The sequence below is a fragment of the Leptodactylus fuscus genome, chromosome 1 (genome assembly GCF_031893055.1).
Source record: "Leptodactylus fuscus isolate aLepFus1 chromosome 1, aLepFus1.hap2, whole genome shotgun sequence".
NCBI classification, from domain to species: Eukaryota; Metazoa; Chordata; class Amphibia; order Anura; family Leptodactylidae; genus Leptodactylus; species Leptodactylus fuscus.
This window is the reverse complement of record NC_134265.1, coordinates 229,382,991-229,406,192: the sequence shown is the minus strand read 5'-3', so window position 1 is coordinate 229,406,192 and position 23,202 is coordinate 229,382,991. Positions and strand designations below refer to the sequence as shown.

Below are 23,202 nucleotides of genomic sequence, written 5' to 3'. Positions count from 1 at the left end.
ACTATGGGGGGATAATACTGTGTGCAGGGGCCACTATTGGGGATAATACTGTGTGCAGGGGCCACTGTTGGGGATAATACTGTGTGCAAGGGCCACTATGGGGGATAATACTGTATGCAGGGGCCACTAAGGGACATAATACTGTGTGCAGGGGACACTATTGGGGATAATACTGTGTGCAGGGGCCACTATGGGGGATAATACTGTGTGAAGGGGCCACTATGGGGGATAATGCTGTGTGCAGGGGCCACTATTGGGGATAATACTGTTTGCAGGGGCCACTATTGGGGATAATACTGTGTGGAGGGGCCACTGTTGGGGATAATGCTGTTTGCAGGGGCCACTATGGGGGATAATGCTGTGTGCAGGGGCCACTATTGGGGATAATACTGTTTGCAGGGGCCACTATTGGGGATAATACTGTGTGGAGGGGCCACTGTTGGGGATAATGCTGTATGCAGGGGCCACTATTGGGGCATAATACTGTGTGCAGGGGCCACTATGGGGGATAATACTGTGTGCAGGGGCCACTATGGGGGATTATACTGTGTGGAGGGGTCACTGAGGGACATAATAGTGTGTGCAGGGGCCACTAAGAGGCATAATAGTGTGTGCAGGGGCCACTAAGGGACATAATTCTGTGTGCAGGGGCCACTATGGGGGATAATACTTTGTGCAGGGGCCACTATTGGGGATAATACTGTGTGCAGGGGCCACTATTGGGGATAATACTGTGTGCAGGAGCCACTATTGGGGATAATACTGTGTGCAGGAGCCACTATGGGGGATAATACTGTGTGCAGGGGCCACTATGGGCTATAATACTGTGTGCAGGGGCCACTATGGGCTATAATACTGTGTGCAGGGGCCACTATGGGGGATAATACTGTGTGCAGGGGCCACTATGGGGGATAATACTGTGTGCAGGGGCCACTATGGGGGATAATACTGTGTGCAGGGGCCACTATGGGGGATAATACTGTGTGCAGGAGCCACTGAGGGATATAATACTGTGTGCAGGGGCCACTATGGGGGATAATACTGTGTGCAGGGGCCACTATGGGGGATTATACTGTGTGCTGGGGCCACTATGGGGGATTATACTGTGTGCAGGGGCCACTATGGGACATAATACTGTGTGCAGGGGCCACTATGGGGGATAATACTGTGTGCAGGGGCCACTATGGGGGATAATACTGTGTGCAGGGGCCACTATGGGGGATTATACTGTGTGCAGGGGCCACTATGGGACATAATACTGTGTGCAGGGGCCACTATGGGGGATAATACTGTGTGCAGGAGCCACTGAGGGATATAATACTGTGTGCAGGGGCCACTATGGGGGATAATACTGTGTGCAGGGGACACTATGGGGGATAATACTGTGTGCAGGGGCCACTATGGGGGATAATACTGTGTGTAGGGGCCACTATGGGGGATAATACTGTGTGCAGGGGCCACTATGGGGGATTATACTGTGTGCAGGGGCCACTATGGGGCATAATACTGTGTGCAGGGGCCACTATGGGGGATAATACTGTGTGCAGGAGCCACTGAGGGATATAATACTGTGTGCAGGGGCCACTATGGGGGATTATACTGTGTGGAGGGGTCACTGAGGGACATAATAGTGTGTGCAGGGGCCACTAAGAGGCATAATAGTGTGTGCAGGGGCCACTAAGGGACATAATTCTGTGTGCAGGGGCCACTATGGGGGATAATACTTTGTGCAGGGGCCACTATTGGGGATAATACTGTGTGCAGGGGCCACTATTGGGGATAATACTGTGTGCAGGAGCCACTATGGGGGATAATACTGTGTGCAGGAGCCACTATGGGCTATAATACTGTGTGCAGGGGCCACTATGGGCTATAATACTGTGTGCAGGGGCCACTATGGGGGATAATACTGTGTGCAGGGGCCACTATGGGGGATAATACTGTGTGCAGGGGCCACTATGGGGGATAATACTGTGTGCAGGATCCACTGAGGGATATAATACTGTGTGCAGGGGCCACTATGGGGGATAATACTGTGTGCAGGGGCCACTATGGGGGATTATACTGTGTGCTGGGGCCACTATGGGGGATTATACTGTGTGCAGGGGCCACTATGGGACATAATACTGTGTGCAGGGGCCACTATGGGGGATAATACTGTGTGCAGGGGCCACTATGGGGGATAATACTGTGTGCAGGGGCCACTATGGGGGATAATACTGTGTGCAGGAGCCACTGAGGGATATAATACTGTGTGCAGGAGCCACTATGGGGGATAATACTGTGTGCAGGAGCCACTATGGGGGATAATACTGTGTACAGGAGCCACTGAGGGATATAATACTGTGTGCAGGGGCCACTATGGGGGATTATACTGTGTGCAGGGGCCACTATGGGGGATAATACTGTGTGCAGGAGCCACTGAGGGATATAATACTGTGTGCAGGGGCCACTATGGGGGATAATACTGTGTGCAGGGGACACTATGGGGGATAATACTGTGTGCAGGGGCCACTATGGGGGATAATACTGTGTGCAGGGGCCACTATGGGGGATAATACTGTGTACAGGAGCCACTGAGGGATATAATACTGTGTGCAGGGGCCACTATGGGGGATAATACTGTGTGCAGGAGCCACTGAGGGATATAATACTGTGTGCAGGGGCCACTATGGGGCATAATAGAACACGCAGGAATGCGTAGGAGGGGGTCGGTCGATTTCTTTGGCGTCTGTGTCGGTCGGGGGGGTGTGTGCACACGGGGTCCCGCCATTCCTAGTTACGCCACTGGGTCCGCCTCTCCATTCTTTGGGCCCCTACTGTAAACGTGGCTCATCCTGGCAATACACATAGCAGTCAGAGCTCACTTTGTTTTTTACCATAACTACTGTAGAATTGTGTGCTGTGGTTTTGTGGTTAAAAAAATAAATAAAAAAACCTGATAAATGCTATGTGTGAATATACCCTTAAAAAATCTACAACATACAAATATACTACTTATTATAAGTATTTTTAATAAATAAACCCCACACAATAGTGATAGAAATAAGATGGTGTCTCAGATTTGGCAGTGCCATCACCATAACAAGCAGGAGATGAATGTATTTTGCCATAGCCTAGACAGTATATACTCGTCTCGATGGTAACGTGTACTCCTTTCCTACTATAGTGGCGAGTGGCCGCAGTGTGACGATTCCACACACCCAAGTGGACCGGTGTAGCCGGCGGCCATTTCAAGTGGTGTCGCCGCCATTAGTGTGCGCTGGGGAGGCGGTGCCATGAGCAGCGGAGGAGTGGCACGGCCAGGAATCCGCCATTATTCGTCTTAGGCTTAGCGGCTGCACTTTCCTTGCTATTGTTTATAACCGGAGATGTTGGGTGAAGACGGGATGCAAGACGAAACCATGATGGAGGCCTCCGCCAGCGAGGCTGAAGGCAGCGGGCCTAGCGAGGGCATCAAAATCAACGCTAGTAAGGCCGAGGAAGACGAGGGGTGAGAGCTATGTACACCTCCCGTACATACGTGCCAGGGCTATGGGCCATTATCGCATAGTCATTGGTATCCGTGTGCCCGCCCTGCTAGACTCGCCCGTTATTTGTAAGGCTCAGGACGGAAACCTCTTGTGTGTATAAATATTGACAGACATCACAATGTATAGCTATATACGTATCTATATACATAGGTAGAGTTACGTCTTGGAAGCAATGCTGCCCCTGCCAAGTGTCACGTATTAGAAGACTCTTATGTAATTGGCGATCATGTCAGCAGGGGGCTTCTCAGTATAGAGACCAATGGCAATAACAAGTACCCCAGCCTCTGTCATCCTCCTTACAAAGTGTAAATTGTTTGGGTATATGGTGCCCATTGCCCTGGCATGGCTCAGAGTAGCAGGTATCTCAGTCCTTGCAGTAGTGAACTGGTTACCAGACTATAAGATACACAGGTGGTCATAACCATGTTCATAGGTGCAGGAATAACCTGGTATCCATAGCTCATGGCTACAATAACTATCTTGGTGATGTTCAGGTCAGTGTGGCATGCTATTTATTTGTGGGATGCCTGTGTTGAATTACGTAGGCAACTACTATTCAATATAGCTAGCACAAATCATCTGGATTTCTGCTAAAAAGACAATGTTTTGGAATAAATGGAGTTAATGATACTGAAGGTGTGTGTGTGTATATATATATATATATATATATATATATATCATATATAATATAGCTGTATATACACACACTGCTTGTAACAGTTTTACTTTGTTACCCCATGGCTAAAGAAAGTCAATGTAAATGTTTTCTAAGGTGTCTGTGGAGTATTTATTCACTTACCTGGTCTAGCGGAATTGTTTTTGGCGCTGTTACAACCCCCAGGTCATGTGGATGGATTTGCCTCCCCAGGTTGCTTCCTGACCTCACAAGTGATTTACCTGTGCTATGGGGGCTGGTTGTATATAGTAAGGCCAGTCCCCCCCCCCATAACATAGGTATTTTAATTACCTGTGCGGTCAAGGGTGGAGCAAGCCTGGGGGGCAGAACACTACCTCCGATCACATGACCCAGCGGTTGTAACATCAAGACTGGTCTTTAGTTTGCTAGTCTTGATGATCTCTGTCCCACTGGAGGATGCGCCTGATTTATGATGAGGTACATTCTGTGCAGGGCCATGTGACTGCTCTGAAATCTACATCACGTCATAACTGGCGTAGGTTTCAGGCACTGCTTACACAAATAAAGAAAAATTGTAAATTTGACAGGGCCATTAGTCCTGTCCATGCCATGCCCCTTTAAGGGAAGTGGTGAGAGTGGCGTAAGGAAATGCAACTTTTTTTTTTTTTTTTTTTTTTTTTTTTTTTTTTTTTTAAATGTAGTACAAGGTTTGAAACAAATCAGAAGGTTGGATCTGGGAAAAAACAATTACATTTTTGTTGTAACAGTCCATAGCAATATCTGCCTGTGGCCAAAACTCAGCAAAATGTAGCTGTCAAAGACTGCACAATTACACGTATATAATGGTGAAAATATTGGCGGCTGCATACACTCGTGATTTTACCTGTTGCTGCATCTTGACCTGGTGCTGGCACTAAATAGGAACTTTTTGTCACAAAGCACTCTATTGTCATCAGTACTTCTCTCTATATGTCCTACAAACTCCTGGGGCTGAGTCTATAAAACAATTATGGACAGATCACACCTCTATTTTTTATATGCAGAGTATGGTTGCTAGTCTTCTCCTCAGAGAAGAAATGAAAACTTGCTAGTTGCTGAATGCCAGGATCAGTCAGTAGGGATGTTCAAACACCAGCTTGAACATGGAGTGGAAGAGTGTTTGGAGAGTAAGGGTAAGTTCACACAGGTTTTTGGGATCGGAACTTGAGGCGGAGGCCACCTCAGGTTCTTATCCAAAAACCGGGTAGCTGCGACTGAAAGCTGATGCAGTGCACCAATATCCAGCTGCGCACTCCGCTCCGGATTAAACCCAATGAATGGGCCTAGTCCGGAGGAGGGAGTGTCCATGTGAACTTACCCTAACATCAATCCTTACCAGGTCGAGGTCCGACCAAGCACAGGGATCCTGGTGGGCATAAACCAGATCAGGGGACGTTGAGATACTATATCTATCTATCTATCTATCTATCTATCTATCTATCTATCTATCTATCTATCGTAGTGTAATGATGATGTGCAGGGGAAAATACATATACCCTCTCCGATTCCCTTTGAAATCACACCAGGCATCAGCAACATTGAGGGATGGAAAAGTGGAGCGGATCTCTCCCCTAGCCTTAGAAGAGAGCTTTTCCGCAGAGGGGGAGGAACAATCTAAGCATTGTGTATTTTCCACCTCCCATTGACTTGGACAATGGGTTTTTCCAGGCAGAATCTGCCTGAAGATAGGTGATGTAGCTTTTTTTTTTTTTTGTTATCCCACTAGGTAAAAAAAAAAAAAACACTAGCGGAAAAAAACTACTAGTGACTCCCATTGAAATGAATGGGTGGCGGTTTTTCAGACAAATGGACAGGTGAGTATATAGTGTATAGTATAATACAAAATACAATTATTATTTTTTTTTAACTAGTATGTTTTTAATGCATTTGAATACGAAAACTCTTACAAGGCTATAATCTATGGCAGGCCCATATATGTGCATGGAGTGGTGGCTAAGTGTGTGCACTTACCACTCTTTTCACATGGAGCACTTGCAGACTCCAGCTCTCCTGAATTCTGTGGGTCCCAGCAGTAGAACCCTCAGCAAGCGGGTCATTGATGGAGTGAAACCCCTTATGAATCTTGATCAGTGTTTTGTCACGTGTTTTTGGGGGGGTTTGTATTATTTTAAAGATATCTTTTGTTTCTTTTGTGCAGGAAGATGTTTATTGGAGGGCTTAGCTGGGACACTACAAAAAAAGATCTGAAGGATTACTTTTCAAAATTTGGAGAAGTTGTAGACTGTACCTTGAAATTGGATCCAATCACTGGTCGGTCAAGAGGCTTTGGCTTTGTATTATTTAAGGAATCTGAAGGTGTTGATAAGGTATACTTCAATGAGAATTGTAGTGCATTCATGCTATGATCCACTGGGTAGTAAACACTTTCTGTGGTGACTGGGTGTACCAGGTGCTTCCCCTTACTAATAAATGCATGGTCATTGATTACATTTGGTGCCATGTCTTGATGGAGTTGGCAAGAAGGACAATTAAAAGGGTTTTTTTAGTACTTTTTTTATTATTATTTATTTATTTATTTATTTTTTTAAATTGTTCAAGGTCTGGCACTCAGAACCCTCGCCTGTCAGCTGTTTGAAGAGGCTGCAACCTCATCGTTGAATAACAAGTACAGTGCCGTACATTGGATAGTGGCTGTGCTTGGTATTGCCAGAACTCTGCTGCTGTTTCAGACAGCTGATATGCTGGGTGTCGGGTCACCCCCAGTCTAATATTGATTATCTTTCTTATGCCCAGTTCACACATGTTGATGTGTTCCGTCCTTAAGGGTCCACATGAGGACCCCTACGGATGAAACCCAAGCGTAACTGCAAGCGCTGTGCAGTTCAAGTACACAGACCCCATTATAGTCTATGGGGCCTGTGCGCTTATGTTCTGTCCGTAGGGGTCCTCATGCGAACTCTTACAGACGGAACACATCAGCATATGTGAACCAAGCCTTAAAGGTAGGTCATCAGTATCAACCTATGAGAAAACCCTTTAATGGTAACTCTTTGTTCTCACCCTGTATCAGTTCATGAAGGGACTGGCTTGTATTGCTGATGTTTCATGCAGACGATGCAGCAGTCCTAAGAAAGACTTAGGTAAGGGTTTTGAGTTGATCATTCGCATGACTGCTAACAGTTGACTTCTTGATCCTCAAAAATGAGCCTTCATTAGTAGTTAAGGAAAATGACATAAGAAAGATGTTTCAAATGATGTGACTTTTTTTTTTCTTTTGTTTTGTATTTTTTTGCATATTGCACAATTTTAAAATTTCCACTCAGGAAATGTAAAATTGTCCTTTTACTAGTAAACCCTAGTGTGATGTTTTGTGAAATTCATGTAAGGCCAGGGACTCAAGGGGTGAGTTTGCAGTAGGTTAGGCATGGCATAATCACTAGTGGCTAACCTTCTGTACATTACTTATAGGGGCTCAATCATTGGGAAAAGTCATTTTTAGCTAAGCACATCCTTGCATAGCCTTTAAATAGGCTATTCTACATGTACCTTTTATGTAGATATACCACACTGTATATATCTATATTCCACTGAAAATACAAATATGACCCCCAGACCTCTAAGTCCCACAGGCCAGGGGATTAGAAAATTAAGAAAAACAAAACAAAAAAAAGCCATTTAACCATGACTTTATTGGCCCCAGCATTTACCAGCATAACCCTTTGACCCCTCTACAACTTGCGCAAATGCATTACAGTTCATCCTGAGCAGGCCACATTCAGGGACACCATCCCTTTTAAATATCTCTAATTCCAGGAATTTTGGTTTGAAAATATCATATCTGTAACGTACACAGATTTAGAGATAAAACTGGTTAAAGGGGTTGTCAGGGATACTAAGCTAAACAGTTTCCCCCTTTTTTTTTTTTCTTTAATAGTAGTCACAGTACTCTAGGATTCACAATGCCACTCCATTCACTCACATCACTGAAGTGATGTTTTTTGTGTCTTACAGTATATCTATTTTAGTAAGGGTACTTTCACACTGGAATTATAATAGTCTGTTGCTGTCATCTGCCATAAGACGAAAGTATGTCCAGATTAAGGAACTGTGGGGTCTTATCACATTAAGGACTCTGCCTCCAAAGGGTGGTCACACCCAATATTGATTTAGATTTCTCTTTTGTTCATTTGTTTCATTTTGTTAATAAAAATAAACTAAACTATTTTTGAAAGGATTCTTTGCCGCATTTTTCCACACTTAAAGGGGTTCTATCAGCAAAATTATGCTGTATGAGCCCCACATATGCGTGAATAGCCTTTAAAAAGGCTATTCGGGCAACGCTAATGTTATTTTAAACCTCCCGCCCACTTTAAAATAAAACCATAAAAACATATATATAAATCATACCTATCGTGCACGGTGGGCGGTACTCCACAGTCCGACATCATCTTGCTGTCACGCCTTCTTCTTTCTTCTTCCAGCGACGCCCTCCTGTTCTCGCTCTTCCCCGCGTTCATCTTCTTTTCTTCCGGAATTAAGAAGTTCGCGAGCACGCGCAGTACGCTCCTGTAGTTCTAAGGGGTACTTAGTACTACAACAAAAATGGTGCACGTGCAGGATTTGAACTCACTCTGCCGGAAGAACAGAAGATGAAGGCGGGGAAGAGCCAGGACAGGAGGGCGTCACTGGAAGAAGAAAGAAGAGGAAGGCGTGACAGCAAGATGATGTCGGACCGTGGAGGACCGCCCACCATGCAAGATGAGGTATGATTTACAAATGTGTTTTGCCTGAATAGCCTTCTTAAAGGCTATTCACACATATGTGGGGCTCTTACAGCATAATTTTGCTGATAGAGCCCCTTTAAAACTTTTGCACATTACTGTATATTATTATCACAATACCACTTATACTGTGATCTGCCAGGCTTTTTCTTCAAAATGGCAAATCTGCTCCTTAATCAGAAACTGGGATCTAAGATCATATGACTTAAAATGAGGTAAAGCTAAACCTGCATCTCTGCAAATCTTTTGCAAGGTGGGAATAACTGTGGATCTATGGAAACCATGTAGCTAAGCTGTCCTATGCTCTTTCCATTCCCCTGTATAAGAGTTAGGGCGTGTTCACACCTGTGTCCGGTCTCCGCTTTCAGGTTTCTGTCTTCTGCCCAAGAAGCTGGACAAGAGACGGAAACCGGCAATCAGTTTTCAAACACATTCATTTGAATGGATTGGCATAGTATCCGCCCATGAGCATCTTTTTTAAACCAGACACAAAGTCGGACACAAAGCCTGGTTTCATCGCAGAGACCAGAAGACGCTCAAGGGCGGACACTGACTGCTGGGTTTCCCTCTCCTGTCGGCCAAAGACTGAAACCCTTAAACCAGAGACCGGGAGCAGTTGTGAACCCACTCTTACAGAAACAGACAAGCAGTGTTATTGGCCAAGTAATAGTAATGTTACCTACCCTGGTAATTGAGATTTACAAGCAGTTATTGGCCAAGATGACATTGGTGCAATTATATACTGCTAGAAATCTAACTATGCTCTAAATTCAGCACACTGTCAGCTTCTTTGAGCACCAGTCCATCTTAAATTTAGTGTGGCTGGGCTCCGTTTTTATTTGGAGTGGGAGAGTGTTCCCGCAGTCGTCTTTTCATGAGAAAACCTTTTTAATCTAGAAAGAATCTTTATTTAAGGTGGATACTCTGTATTCTTTAACGGGGTTCTCCCCTCTGAAAATACTGATCTATGCTAAGAATAGGTAATCAATAAGATAAGATAATCCTTTAATAGTCCCACAGTGGGTAAATGTCAGTATATTACAGCAGCATAGTAATACAGATACAGGATAATACACAGTAATATATTACAGAAGTAGACACACATATGCTGAGAAAGATATACTAGGAGTCCATAGCAGCTAAGGAACAGAGAAGAAAGAAGGAGGACATTCAATAGGGCAGATTGGTAGGAGTCTGACACCCAGCACCCCCATCGGTCAGCTGTTCTTAGCAGCAGATGCACAGAGAATGGCACAGGATGTAAACTGCTCTGTTCTGTGCAGCTTACGTCTCACTAAAGTGAATGGTAACTGATCTGCAATACCTGCGCTGGTCTCTACACAGAGAACAGAGCTGTCAGCTTCATGCTCTGTTCTATGTGTATCAGCTACTCTGAAAAATAATCAATGTGGGTGCTGAGTACTGAACCCCTATCCTTTGCATATATCATCATAAACATTTTTAATCTGGAAAACTATTTTCAAGGCAACATGGTATAGCAACAGGTCCACTGTATTAACCCATGCAACACAAAAATATTTAGTTCTGTGGCTAATATAGGTTGATAAAGAATACAGTATGTGTCCACTGTGTTTATGGAGGAGCCCTGTCTCCAAGCCTCACCCACTGTTGGTAGCCTACTGTGTATTTGCATGTGTAGACAGTGGTTATCGGTGACTAAATTGAAGAACAGACTTGTGCTTATACTGTACTAGCTTTTAACGGGGAAGAAAATATGATATGATGATAAAATATGACCCATGTGCCACAGTTGATGTCCCATAGGTGCAGCTTTTGTTAAATTTAGTTACGTGGTTCTCAGCAGATGTTTGTTATTGCAGGTGATGGAGCAAAAAGAACACAAGTTAAATGGCAAAGTAATTGATCCAAAAAGGGCAAAAGCAATGAAGACAAAAGAACCAGTGAAGAAAATATTTGTGGGTGGCTTATCCCCAGACACACCAGAAGAAAAGATAAGGGAGTACTTTGGGACATTTGGGGAGGTATTTGTTGTTTTATTCTGTTGTGTGTTTTTATGTTTGTTTCTACCGAGATATCTTAGCTTCAGGAAAAGTCATCATCTGCTTTACGCCGGGTTCACACCAGCGTCTGGACTCCGTTATCAGGTTTTCGTCTTCTGCATGCAAAAGATGGAAACCGAGTCCGGCTGTGAGCGTTTTGAGCTCTCCGCTGCGAAACTGTTTTTTTTTTTTTTAAAACCGAACACAAAGTCCTGCATGTCCGACTTTGTGTCCGGTTAAAAAAAAAAAAATGTTTAGCCGCGGAGAGCTCAAAACTCTCACCGGTACTCACAGCCCGACAATTTTCAAACCCATTCATGGGTTTGAAAATTGCCTGCAGGTTTCCGTTTCCTGCCCAGTTTTGGGCAGGAAATGAAAACCTGTATGAACGGAGACCGGGCGCAGATGTGAACGAGCCCTTGTATGTATTTTTCTCCAGATCACAATAAAATTCTAACATTTATCATAAAATGAAGCTGTCACTTGAACAGAGACCCTCTTTAACCAGTTCCAGACTGCCTCAAAACTATATGCGTCCATGGTCCGCTCTTTGCTCTGCAAGGATGTGCCCATACGTCCTTGTAGTGTTAAGCAGCTGTACAAAATCGTGCAGCTGCAGAACTGGGGAGCTCATGTAGAGAAGGCTGGGATGGTTCGATGGTTTATTACAATCTCTGCCTTCCCGATCGCTATTTACTCAGTGCCTCAGAATCTGGTCCAAAAAAACGCCTCCCGCGGCTAGCCGCAACTTTCGCGGCATTCCACTCCGGATTAGGCCCAAATGAATGGGCCTAGTCAGAAGGGAGTCGCGCCGCAGACGCCCACAGCTAATTCAGCCACGGAATCTGCGGCAAGAAAGGACAGAAAGAAAGAAGTGAACGGCTCTCTTTAAAGTCAATGGGAGGTGGTTTTTTTGATCCGGAGTCTGAGGCGGATTCCTTTTCAAAATCCGGTCCAAACAACCCTGTGTGAATTCAACCTTATAGAGAACCTCTCGGATGTAAAATGTTGTCCATTTGGTAGGCAGCATGTTATAGCATGGAAGGAGCTAAACAGATTGATAGGATTGTGGGAAATAATTTAGTATCACCTATAATTTATCTATTGAAAATTCTGCTTTTTTCAATGTTGAGAAATCATGGAGGCAGTCCGGTCAGGGACTGGCAGTCATCCTTATATATATGGTGATAGAGGACAGTCAATCACTCATGAGACCGCTTCCTCGTCTTCCCAACATAGAAAGCATAGAGATTTCAGTTTGACAAGTGACCAGTTCTGCTGACACCCTGATAGATCAATCTGCTTAACTCCTCTTATTCTATAACTTACTGCCTATAGATAGAAGAATATTGCTTAAGAGAGAGCCAGATTTAAGGTGTAATAGATGTTTGTTAATTGTATTCACTTTTCTTTTAGGTTGAAGCAATTGAGCTTCCAATGGACAACAAGACCAATAAGCGTCGCGGTTTCTGTTTCATCACGTTTACTGAAGAAGAACCAGTGAAAAAAATAATGGAAAAGAAATACCATAATGTTGGCTTGAGTAAAGTATGCCATTCTTTTCAAATACAAACTGTTACAAACAAAATCCGAGTATGTTAGAGGCCCTGTCACCTCTCCTGACACTGCACTGTAGTGTGGGTATTGTCAGCACTCACTGGATAGTGAGAGTATATGTGGGACATACCAGCTGTCAACACTCAGATGGCAATGTATTCATAAATCCTAGTAGTGAAAAACAATGCTTTGTAAGTGTTAATTAATTGGGGTAAACAAATATTCTCAAAAGTCACCCAATGGAGCATTCCAAATTACAGCGACAGTTGAGAGACTTCCAGCTCTTATTTCCTTGTTTGCATGTAGTAGTGCTGATATGACTGAGCTAGGGAGCCCAGATTCTTAGCACACCATAACTTCAGAAATACCTACTGCATGTGCAATGCAAAAGTGTAGCTTAAAGGGGGTTTCTAGCCTTATTATATTGATGACCTATCCTTAGTATAGCTAATAAAATATCTGTTCAGTGGGTGTCACACTCATCACCACCACCTACAAGCTGTTTTTTGAAAATGACTCCATACACACTGCATGTTACGCTAGGTTCACACCTGCGTTTGGGCTTGCAATGGTATCCGCCAGGTTTCTGTCAGGTTTTCACCTGAAACGGGTGAAAAATGCGGAAAGAAAAGCGCTGCTTGCAGCTCTTTTTCTCTCTACATTTTTCAAGAAGAATGAGGAACTGAATTCCCAGGTGGAGTGCAGGCGCAGGTGTGAATCTAGCCTTAGGTGTTTTAGGTTAGAGAGAGCTCTAAAAGATTTAACATTTTTAATCGATCATCATTGCCACCTTAGCCCATTAAGACATCACAAAATGAATAGGAATTGAGGTGAACTTACATCTCAGTTTCCTCTTCATTTTCTAGATAGGGTTGAACAACTGACTTCCTTAGTTCTGTGGCAAGATCGAGCACATTGCTTGTCTTTCGTTGTCTCTACCATTGAAAACAGGAGGTAGATTTGGGACAGGATTGACAATGATTTTGGGGCAGAATCCGCTTCAAAATCAGTGACAAATTCTGTAGTATTATGTATCTCAGCGCTATCACAAGGCAGCTATGACTTTTCTTCCAATCAGTTGAATTCACTTCAGTTGAGATGTGGAAGAAGTAATAACCTATTTCTTGGTTTCATAATTTCTTTATAGAGCCTTAAATAAAAATAAGTAAAATGTATGATAAAACTTGCAAATTTTGGCTTACTTGTGCCCTGCATGCCACACTCTGAAAGTGGCATTGTTGGGGGCAGGGCTTAGCTGGAGGGGACATGGCTTCCTGTGACTTGGCAGAAACTGGACTAAATTTTACCGTATTTTTCGGACTATAAGACGCACCGGACCATAAGACGCACTAAGGTTTTAGAGGAGGAAAATAGGGAAAAAAAAATTTTAAGGAAAAAAAATTGGTGAAATATTTAATAACCTAATAATATAATATTTCACCAATGTAAATAGAACCGGGGGCTTTCGGACACAGGGATACCAAATGTGTATGTGTTTCACAGTAATGTTTTTGTTTTATATGTATTCTAGGGATATGGGGGTGATTTGAACATATATCTCCTATCTATCTATCTATCTATCTGTCTGTCTGTCTGTCTGTCTGTGTCTGTCTGTCTTTCTGTCTATCTATCTATATCTAATCTATCTCATCCATGGATGGAAAGAGACACCCTGCAGTAAAGCTATGCAAGAAGAGAAAAAGGGGCGGGCCAGACGGGTGAAGGAGGTGTGGTTTTCTAAGCAAACTTGAAAACATGCCTCTTTCACCTGTCTGGCTCGTCCCTCCTTCACTGCCTCTCACATCTTGCTCCGGCAATGAAGCCACACAGACAGGGAAGTAGGGGCGGGCCAGACGGGTGAAGGAGGCGTGGTTTCAAGCTTGCCGAGAAAACCACGCCTCCTCCTCCCGTTTGGCCCGCCCCTCCTTCCCTGTCTGTGTGGCTTCATTGCCAGAGCCAGATCTGAGAGGCAGTGAAGGAGGGGCGGGCCAGACGGGAGAAGGAGGCGTGGTTTTCTCGGCAAGCTTGAAACCACGCTTCCTTCACCCGTCTGGCCCGCCCCTACTTCCCTGCCTCTCATATCTCGCTCCTGCAAAGACGCGACACAGACAGGGAAGGAGGGGCAGAGCAGGCAGGCACCGTGCTGCTCTCCTTTTGATTGACACAGACGCTGCACACGCTGCATTCGGACTATAAGCCGCACACACATTTTCCTCCCATATTGGGAGGAAAAAAAGTGCGTCTTATAGTCCGAAAAATACGGTATATCTCAAATCTACACAAGCTTCTACCTGGTGTAGATAAGAGTGTTTGTTGTGCCAAATGCATGAGATGGGAACACTCACCACTTCTTAATCAGGGTCAGGGGATAATCATACTCATTAAGGAGAGTGTGCACCTACACAGGCGTACGGAGACTTACAGCCATTTCTGCTTCGCTGGGGATTATGGGTGAAATATGCAAATCTATTCTCCAGGATGTAATTAGGGGAACAGTACCTCTGTTTGCTGCCCTCTAGGGGCAGCCGCCTTAACATCATGCGTTTAATGAGCCTAATAACATAATGCGGGGATTATTGCCAAACTAGTATTTCTATTCCAAAAGGAACAGATTCCCTGCATTATGTTATTAGGCTCATTAAACAAGTCATGCATGATGTTAAGGGGGCTGCCCTTAGAGGGCAGCAAACAGAGGCACTGTTCTCCTAATTACATCCTGGAGAATAGATTTGCATATTTTACCCACTTCTATCATATTTGACAGGAATAATAGTGCAGCATGGAGCTTTCCATCAAAACAATGTATGCCATAGTGGTTGTCAGTGGGATCCATCGGCACTACTGATGGATTCATCACGATCTTTGGTGAACAGAAAAATTACAGAAGAATAAATGAGACTTAAAGGTTCGGTTCAGTCATTTTTTGCATAACTTGCTTCATTTAGTGTGTGTTCCCAATATGACATTAGGAAATACTGTATCTCCCGTGACAGCCCAGCACAAGCTTTTCAGATTCCTGGATTTTAAGTTATTTTTGCTATTTGTTTTCATTTTTGGTGGAAATGCATTTTGGCTCGTGGTTGCAAATAATTAATGGTTTGTTAACAAATCGCTTTAAAGGGTTTTTTTGGGACTTGTACATTTTTGGCCTATTTTTAGGATAGATCATCAATGAAAGATCTGTGGGGGATCTGTCACCCAGGACCCCTGTAGATTAGCTGTTTAGAAGCAGTGCCACTTTTGCTTCACAAGCCATGTGACGTCATGTTCATTGGTCCATGGTGTGATATTTAGCTCAGTCCTATTCAAGTGAAAGGAATGTGCAGCAACGCTAACCCCATTGCACAAATGTCTGGTTTTGTAAGCACTGAAGAGGCTAAAGTGTTCTCCCAAATGCAGCAGCCTGGGTGTTAATTGATGACTTCCCCTAGGACAGGTCATCCGGAAAACCCCCTTAATCCTACTGCATGTGTCTTCTAGTCTTCTATTTAGTCTTACTTAGCAGCGCCCCCAGTACAAACATTAAGATTTTATTTTCATTCATGTAATACTTTTTTTTTTTTTTTTTTTGCATTAATCATTTCCATAGTGTGAAATTAAGGTAGCACTTTCTAAGGAACAGTACCAGCAACAGCAGCAGTGGGGCACAAGAGGCGGAGGATCCTCTACAAGATCTCGTGGACGAGGAGGAGGTTAATAGATCATTTACCAATCATTAGTAGATGTTGCAGGATTTTATTTATCTTTTAAACTTATTCTGGTGTCACTGATTTATGTCCATAGGCTCAAGTCAAAGCTGGAGCCAAGGATACAGTAGTTATTGGAATCCAAGCTACAGTAGTTATGGCTATAACAACCAGGGTTATGGCGGCTATGGCAACTATGACTACTCTGGTTATAACTACTATGGATATGGAGATTACAATAGTGAGTATCAGTCATTTTAATGTGACTTTAGATGCAGTTTTCACCATCAAAAGCTTGCAGATGCATAATGCAAAAAACAAAGCTGTGTGTTTTGTCAAAGAACATTAATGTTGCCTTGTAATGTCACTGTTCTGTACAGTAACAGTAACTTGGCAGATATGGTGGAGTCATGGCGCTTTATGATCTGCTGCCATTGTAAATAAAGATTAGAATAATGAATTGTATTATGCATGCTTTTAGAAATGTATAACTTTTATAGCCTTGTCCCCTTTCCCAAAAGAAGGGGATTTGTTGTGGAGAGGAGATGCATGCATAGCATACATAAGTGAATGATGAGAATGGTAGCTGATAAGATGAACATGAAATGGTCCTTGTTGCCCATAGCATTTTATCACAGTGCTGATTTAGTTTTTCTAGTGCACTAGAAGTGATGAAAGCTGTGCTGTGATTGGTTTTGTTCTCTTAGGTAGTTTTGTGTAATTTCCCAATGAGTATTAAACTATATGCGATATAATATATCTGATGAGCTAGAATCCCAGAGATGGGACGTGCATTTATGTTGTATCTACAATCCATGCTTTGCTGATGAGGAGTTTGCAACATAATGCAGAGAAAAAAATAGAGCATTAAAAAGTGAGCTAGGAATTGCTTGAAGGGGGACTCTACTTAAAGGGGTTGTCCACTTTCAGACCAATATTGAGTAACAAATGTTATTGTTTGTACAATAAAATGATATACAATTTTCCAATATACTCTCTGTATCAAGTCCTCACAGTTTTCTAGATCTCTGCTTGCTGTCATTCATTCTGTTACTTCTAGGAGATAAGTCTGACGATAGTCATGTGATTTACAGTCCATGGTCATGTGATGTACACACAGGTGCACAGCTGATTACCAGGCAGATGTCTGATTACTGTGCTGTGACTATAACGAGCGGCACCTGTGTGCTCATCACATGACCATGGACCGTACATCACATGACCATGCTCAAAGTCTTATCCACTGGCAGTAAACAGATTGACAGCAAGCAGAGATCTAGAAAACTGAGGAATTGATACAGAAAGTATATTGGAAAATTGTACAACTTTTTATTATACAAATCGTAACATTTGTCTCTCAATATTGGTCAGAAAGTGGACAACCCCTTTAAGTAACTATGATGTCCTGTGTTGCTATAGAAGACGAATGAAATAATATATTTTTTTAGCCACTCTGTTTCACGTCATCATCTTGCAGTTAGTGTGATACATGAATATGCTTTGCCATACTGCATAGTTGTTCTTATATGGCCTAGTTGTAGTTCAACTCGATATTGCTGAAGGCCATCATGGAGTTTGTAAACCTATATGGAAAATATTATCTTTTTTTACCCCTTTGTCAATCAGTACAATTAGAAATTCAGTATTTTGATTTGCTTTTATTTGTAAGTGTTCTAGCTTCAAAGCATGCTTTTGTATTCTACTAACAGGGGTGCACACAGCTTGCATGTATGATTTGGGCCTAATATGTAACCCTCAGATTTTACATAAGACTAATGTGGCATTATATCCTAGGCTTCCTTGCATGTATACATTGTCGCTTGCAGAACCATTGCTTCTCTAGTCTTTGCTATCAAACAGATATTTTTCATTTTTTAGATCAGCAGAGTGGTTATGGGAAAACAGCCAGACGAGGTGGTCATCAAAATAGTTACAAACCGTACTAAATTATTCCCTTTCCAACGTGTCACAAACAGGTATGTTGTGTTTTTTTGCTTTCACATGATAACTTGTTGTTGTTGTTTTTTATTAAGAGTAATGGTAAGCTATATATCTATATAAATATACAGATTATATATATTAACTGTTAAGATAATGTAACTCATAATTATCTTAAAATTTTACAGCACCCAGAAGTGCTTACTATAGCATATTGTAGAGACTTTGAAGATACGCACACATATATTTTTTTTCTTTTTGCCCTATTTATAACAAGTCAGTAAAGTTAACAGGTAACGTACTGCTAATGGGTACAAAATAAGGAATTGCCTACTAACTCTGACATTATACCTTGTTTGTACCCGCCAGCGGGGAATTCATTGCAGGCCCTGTGTCGCGCTGACTTCACGATTCTCACAGGCCCGCTCAATGCGGACAGGGTACGAGATGCTCACGCTCTCGAATGCTGCCGTTTGGTATGGTCTCTTCCAACATCCTGTATCAGCATTATAATTTAAACTGGATACTCCAAGCTATGCTTTCACTTATTCTTATATATTAAAGAATGTAAATACAGTATTTTGCAGTAAATTTACTACATTTTTTTCAGGCCCCGTAATCATTAGATTGGTGAACTTTACTGAATAATTTTAACTATTTGTTCTTCTAAGGATACAGCTTAACTCTGGATTTTCATATTTATTTTTTCCTCCATAGTATTAATCTATGTAAATGCTTGCTTTTCCCTTTGATAAACTTAGCCGTAATTTGCAGTAAGTTCCTGGGCTGAATTCCTGTTGTGTATCAATTTTTCAAAAGCAGGTTTACCTACCGAAGACTTGTAATGCTAAGAAACTTCTGGGAGCATGTGAATTTTATAGCTGTATGAGAAAACAGTTCGGTACTCTCTCATAATGCGCCTCATGTTCTGTGTTGTGAAGGAATATTTTCCGTTCCCTTTTTTTAGTTAAATACAAAAACCGAGTTGGTTTCCTTTGAAAATAATTTGGTGCACACAAGGATTTCAGAGCTCTTGGACATCCTAGCTTTCTGGTCTATATTGATTGAGAAGATATTTTTACTTTATGGGTAAAGGGGGTTTGAATGCCTGGCTATGTGACACTATTAGAAAGGATGCCATTGTAACTATTTCTTTTCTTTTTTTCTCGCTTTCCTTTAGGTGGACAAGCAGTATTTTCTGGGTTGAAGATTTGAGGTGGCTCATTCTGCATGCATATAGCAGTGCAAATTATTTTTCTCCCTTTTTTTTGTGTTTTTTTTTTTTTTTTATTTTATTTTTATTGAGGCCCTATAAAGGGAAATAGCCTTTTTTTCCTCATTTTTAGAACTTCATTCTTCTTTTAGTATGGCTTTGCTTGTTAAATTGTGTTCACTTTATTTCACCAGCATGGAAGATAGACTTGTGTTTAATATCCTTGTATGCCTGCGTCATGATGTAGCTTTACCCAGTTTTCCTTAAAATAAATCTTCCTATAATTTTTTTTATAGAAGTGTGTGTGGTCTCTTATACATTAAATGGCAACATTACATGTGTAAGTAAAGGCAGAAAGATGTTTTCTAATGTCTATGGGAACTGGTGGATGATCCCTGATGTGTCTCCCATTGGGGAAAAATAAAGATTTCTAAAAGGAAATTCACACTAAATAAACATTAATATGCATAGCCTAGTGATGATCCAACATACTAAACACACAGGGATGTGAAGGAGGTGAAAAGAATAGCAGTCATGGTCACCTTAGCAGTGGATGCTACTAAGTGGATCTGCCAAAAATATCATCTCATGTCTATGGTCAGCTAAATACGGAAATTAAAAGGGTTTCCAGAACTTTACTGTTGATGACCGAACTTCACCCTCCGAAGATTCTTGGATTACATAAGACCAAAGGCAATAGTGCTCTGTGGATTACTGACAGAACAAATCTATTAACTGGTTGCATTAGTCTTATGGTCTTGAAATATTTTTTTTTTTTTTTTTTATGTAGATTGTGAGCCCCAGATAGGGCTCACAATGTACATTTTCCCCTATCATTATGTCTTTGGCGTATGGAATGGAAATCCATGCAAACACGGGGAGAACATGCAAACTCCTTGCAGATGTTTTGGGTTTTTTTTGCCCTTGGCAGGATTTGAGCCAAGGACTCCAGGGCTGCAGTGCTACCACTGAGCCACCGTGTGGCCCCGTTATGGTCTTGAAATTTGTGTGACCTTCCCTGTTTTGTGGTTTGATCCCAGTTTTCCTTGCTGGAGCCTCTGGTGTGTAGCATACCACATGTTGCATCGGACTCAGATTAGGTAGTAAGCCTAATGCACACGTGTGTGTGCTATGCATGTAGTTACTTGCCTATAGTTTGTCTGCTGGAACATCCTGAATCTAAAGACACAGCTCCTTTTGCTTTAAAAATGAAGATTGCAAGACATGCATCAAACAAGACTTACTAGTGCAGCTCAATATCATCCAAAAGTTTTTTTTTTTTTTTTTTAAAGTAATTCAATTGAAAAAGTGAAACCCATACAGTGGGGCAAAAAAGTATTTAGTCAGTCACCAATAGTGCAAGTTCCACCACTTAAAAAGATGAGAGGTGTCTGTAATTTACATCATAGGTAGACTTCAACTATGAGAGACAAAATGAGAAAACAAATCCAGAAAATCACATTGTCAGATTTTCTAAGAATTTATTTGCAAATTATGGTGGAAAATAAGTATTTGGTCAGTAACAAAATTTCATCTCAATACTTTGTTATATATCCTTTGTTGGCAATGACAGAGGTCAAACGTTTTCTGTAAGTCTTCACAAGGTTGGCACACACTGTTGTTGGTATGTTGGCCCATTCCACCATGCAGATCTCCTCTAGAGCAGTGATGTTTTGGGGCTGTCGCTTGGCAACACGGACTTTCAACTCCCTCCAAAGGTTTTCTATAGGGTTGAGATCTGGAGACTGGCTAGGCCACTCCAGGACCTTGAAATGCTTCTTACAAAGCCACTCCTTCGTTACCCTGGTGGTGTGCTTTGGATCATTGTCATGTTGAAAGACCCAGCCACGTTTCATCTTCAATGCCCTTGCTGATGGAAGGAGGTTTGCACTCAAAATCTCACGATACATGGCCCCATTCATTCTTTCATGTACCCGGATCAGTCGTCCTGGCCCCTTTGCAGAGAAACAGCCCCAAAGCATGATGTTTCCACCCCCATGCTTTACAGTAGGTATGGTGTTTGATGGATGCAACTCAGTATTCTTTTTCCTCCAAACACGAAAAGTCTGGACACGTCTGGCACTGCAGGATCTGAGTCCCTGGCGGCGTAGTGTGTTACTGATGGTAGGCTTTGTTACATTGGTCCCAGCTCTCTGCAGTTCATTCACTAGGTCCCCCCGCGTGGTTCTGGGATTTTTGCTCACCGTTCTTGTGATCATTTTGACCCCACGGGGTGAGATTTTGTGTGGAGCCCCAGATCGAGGAAGATTATCAGTGGTCTTGTATGTCTTCCATTTTCTAATTATTGCTCCCACAGTTGATTTCTTCAATCCAAGCTGGTTGCCTATTGCAGATTCAGTCTTCCCAGCCTGGTGCAGGGCTACAATTTTGTTTCTGGTGTCCTTTGACAGCTCTTTTGTCTTCACCATAGTGGAGTTTGGAGTCTGACTGTTTGAGGGTGTGCACAGGTGTCTTTTTATACTGATAAGTTTAAACAGGTGCCATTACTACAGTTAATGAGTGGAGGAAAGAGGAGACTCTTACAGAAGAAGTTACAGGTCTGTGAGAGCCAGAAATCTTGATTGCTTGTAGGTGACCAAATACTTCTTTTCCACCATAATTTGAAAAAAAATTCTTACAAAATCAGACAATGTGATTTTCTGGATTTGTTTTCTCATTTTGTCTCTCATAGTTGAGGTCTACCTATGATGTAAATTACAGACGCCTCTCATCTTTTTAAGTGGTGGAACTTGCACTATTGGTGACTGACTAAATACTTTTTTGCCCCACTGTATATTATATTACAAACAAGTGTTTCTTTCTGTTGATGTTGATTACGGCTTACAGCCAAGGAAAACAGAAAAGTCATTCTCAGATAATTAGAATATTAGATATAAGACTGACTGTAAAAAAAAAAAAAAAAAAAAATGTTTAACACAGAAATGTTGGCCATGAAAAGTCTGTGCAGTAAATGCCCTCAATACTTGGTGGAGGCTCTTTGCTCTTTCCTCTTTGGAGGAATTTGCTGGCCAATCAAGCACAGTCATACTGTGGTTATTAAACCATGTATTGGTACTTTTGGCAGTGTGGACAGGTGCCAAGTCCTGTGGGAAAATGAAAATTCCATCTCCAAAAAGCTTGTGGGCAGAAGGAAGCATGAAGTGCTCTAGAATTTCCCGGTAGATGGCTGCGCTGACTTTGGTCTTGATAAAACACAGTGGACCTACACCAGCAGATGACATGGCTCCCCAAACCATCACTGATTGTGGAAACTTCACACTAGATCTCAAGCAGCTTGGATTGTGTACAAAAGCCTCTCCACTCTTCCTCCAGACTCGGGGACCTTCCAAATGAAATGCAAAGTTTATTTTCATCTGAAAACATCTTTGACCACTGAGCAACAGCCCATACATTTTTGATGATTCTAATTTGAGATGCACTAGTACCGTATTTTTCGGACTATAAGGCGCACATAAAATCCTATGTTTTCTCAGAAATCGAAAGTGCACTTTATAATCCGGTGCGCCTTATATATGAATTAATTCTTCACTTGGGTTTTTACAGTATTTGTCACCCACAAATGGATTGATCATTACAGCCACCGTAGTCAGGAGTCTCACTGAGTGCGGTGATATGTACAGCTCTGTGCGCAGGAGCCCCGCGGAATATCTGTGTTTCAGCATTAATACCCACTAGCCCAAAAATGCCTCCTGTTAAGAGACATGCGTATGATGCAGATTTTAAGCTTAAATCTATAAGTCATGCAGTAGAGCATGGAAATAGAGTAGCTGTGAGAGAATTCAACATTAATGAATCTATGGTGCGTAGGTGGAGGA

At 42.3% G+C, this 23,202-nt stretch overlaps 1 protein-coding gene across 5 annotated transcripts; it reads left to right on the top strand.

The window, feature by feature from the left end:
* Positions 1 to 3,251: 3,251 nt before the first annotated feature.
* Positions 3,252 to 19,664, top strand: LOC142216290 (heterogeneous nuclear ribonucleoprotein D0-like). 5 transcript variants are annotated; one of them, XR_012717337.1, is made up of 9 exons: positions 3,254 to 3,493; positions 6,368 to 6,536; positions 10,793 to 10,954; positions 12,389 to 12,520; positions 16,119 to 16,221; positions 16,313 to 16,456; positions 18,094 to 18,191; positions 18,523 to 18,629; positions 19,334 to 19,664. XR_012717337.1 is itself a non-coding variant. In XM_075284043.1 (8 exons), the coding sequence occupies exons 1-7, from the start codon at positions 3,372 to 3,374 to the stop codon at positions 18,143 to 18,145; spliced, it is 876 nt and encodes a 291-aa protein (XP_075140144.1). In that variant the 5' UTR covers positions 3,252 to 3,371; the 3' UTR covers positions 18,146 to 18,191; positions 19,334 to 19,664. The 5 variants fall into 5 exon arrangements, 4 of the variants coding, with proteins under 4 accessions (XP_075140144.1, XP_075140152.1, XP_075140131.1 ...); XM_075284043.1 differs by lacking the exon at positions 18,523 to 18,629 and having other exon boundaries at positions 3,252 to 3,493; positions 18,102 to 18,191; XM_075284051.1 differs by having other exon boundaries at positions 3,252 to 3,493; positions 18,102 to 18,191; positions 18,523 to 19,664.
* The last annotated feature ends 3,538 nt before the right edge of the window (positions 19,665 to 23,202 follow it).

What these genes read in the sequence shown, in the direction of transcription:
- LOC142216290 (XM_075284030.1), top strand. Translation starts at nt 3,372, where the DNA reads ATGTTGGGTGAAGACGGGATGCAAGACGAAACCATGATGGAGGCCTCC. An exon ending in AAGGCCGAGGAAGACGAGGG is followed by an intron (nt 3,494 to 6,367) that starts GTGAGAGCTATG and finishes TCTTTTGTGCAG; the next exon opens with GAAGATGTTTATTGGAGGGC. An exon ending in ATCTCGTGGACGAGGAGGAG is followed by an intron (nt 16,222 to 16,312) that starts GTTAATAGATCA and finishes TTATGTCCATAG; the next exon opens with GCTCAAGTCAAAGCTGGAGC.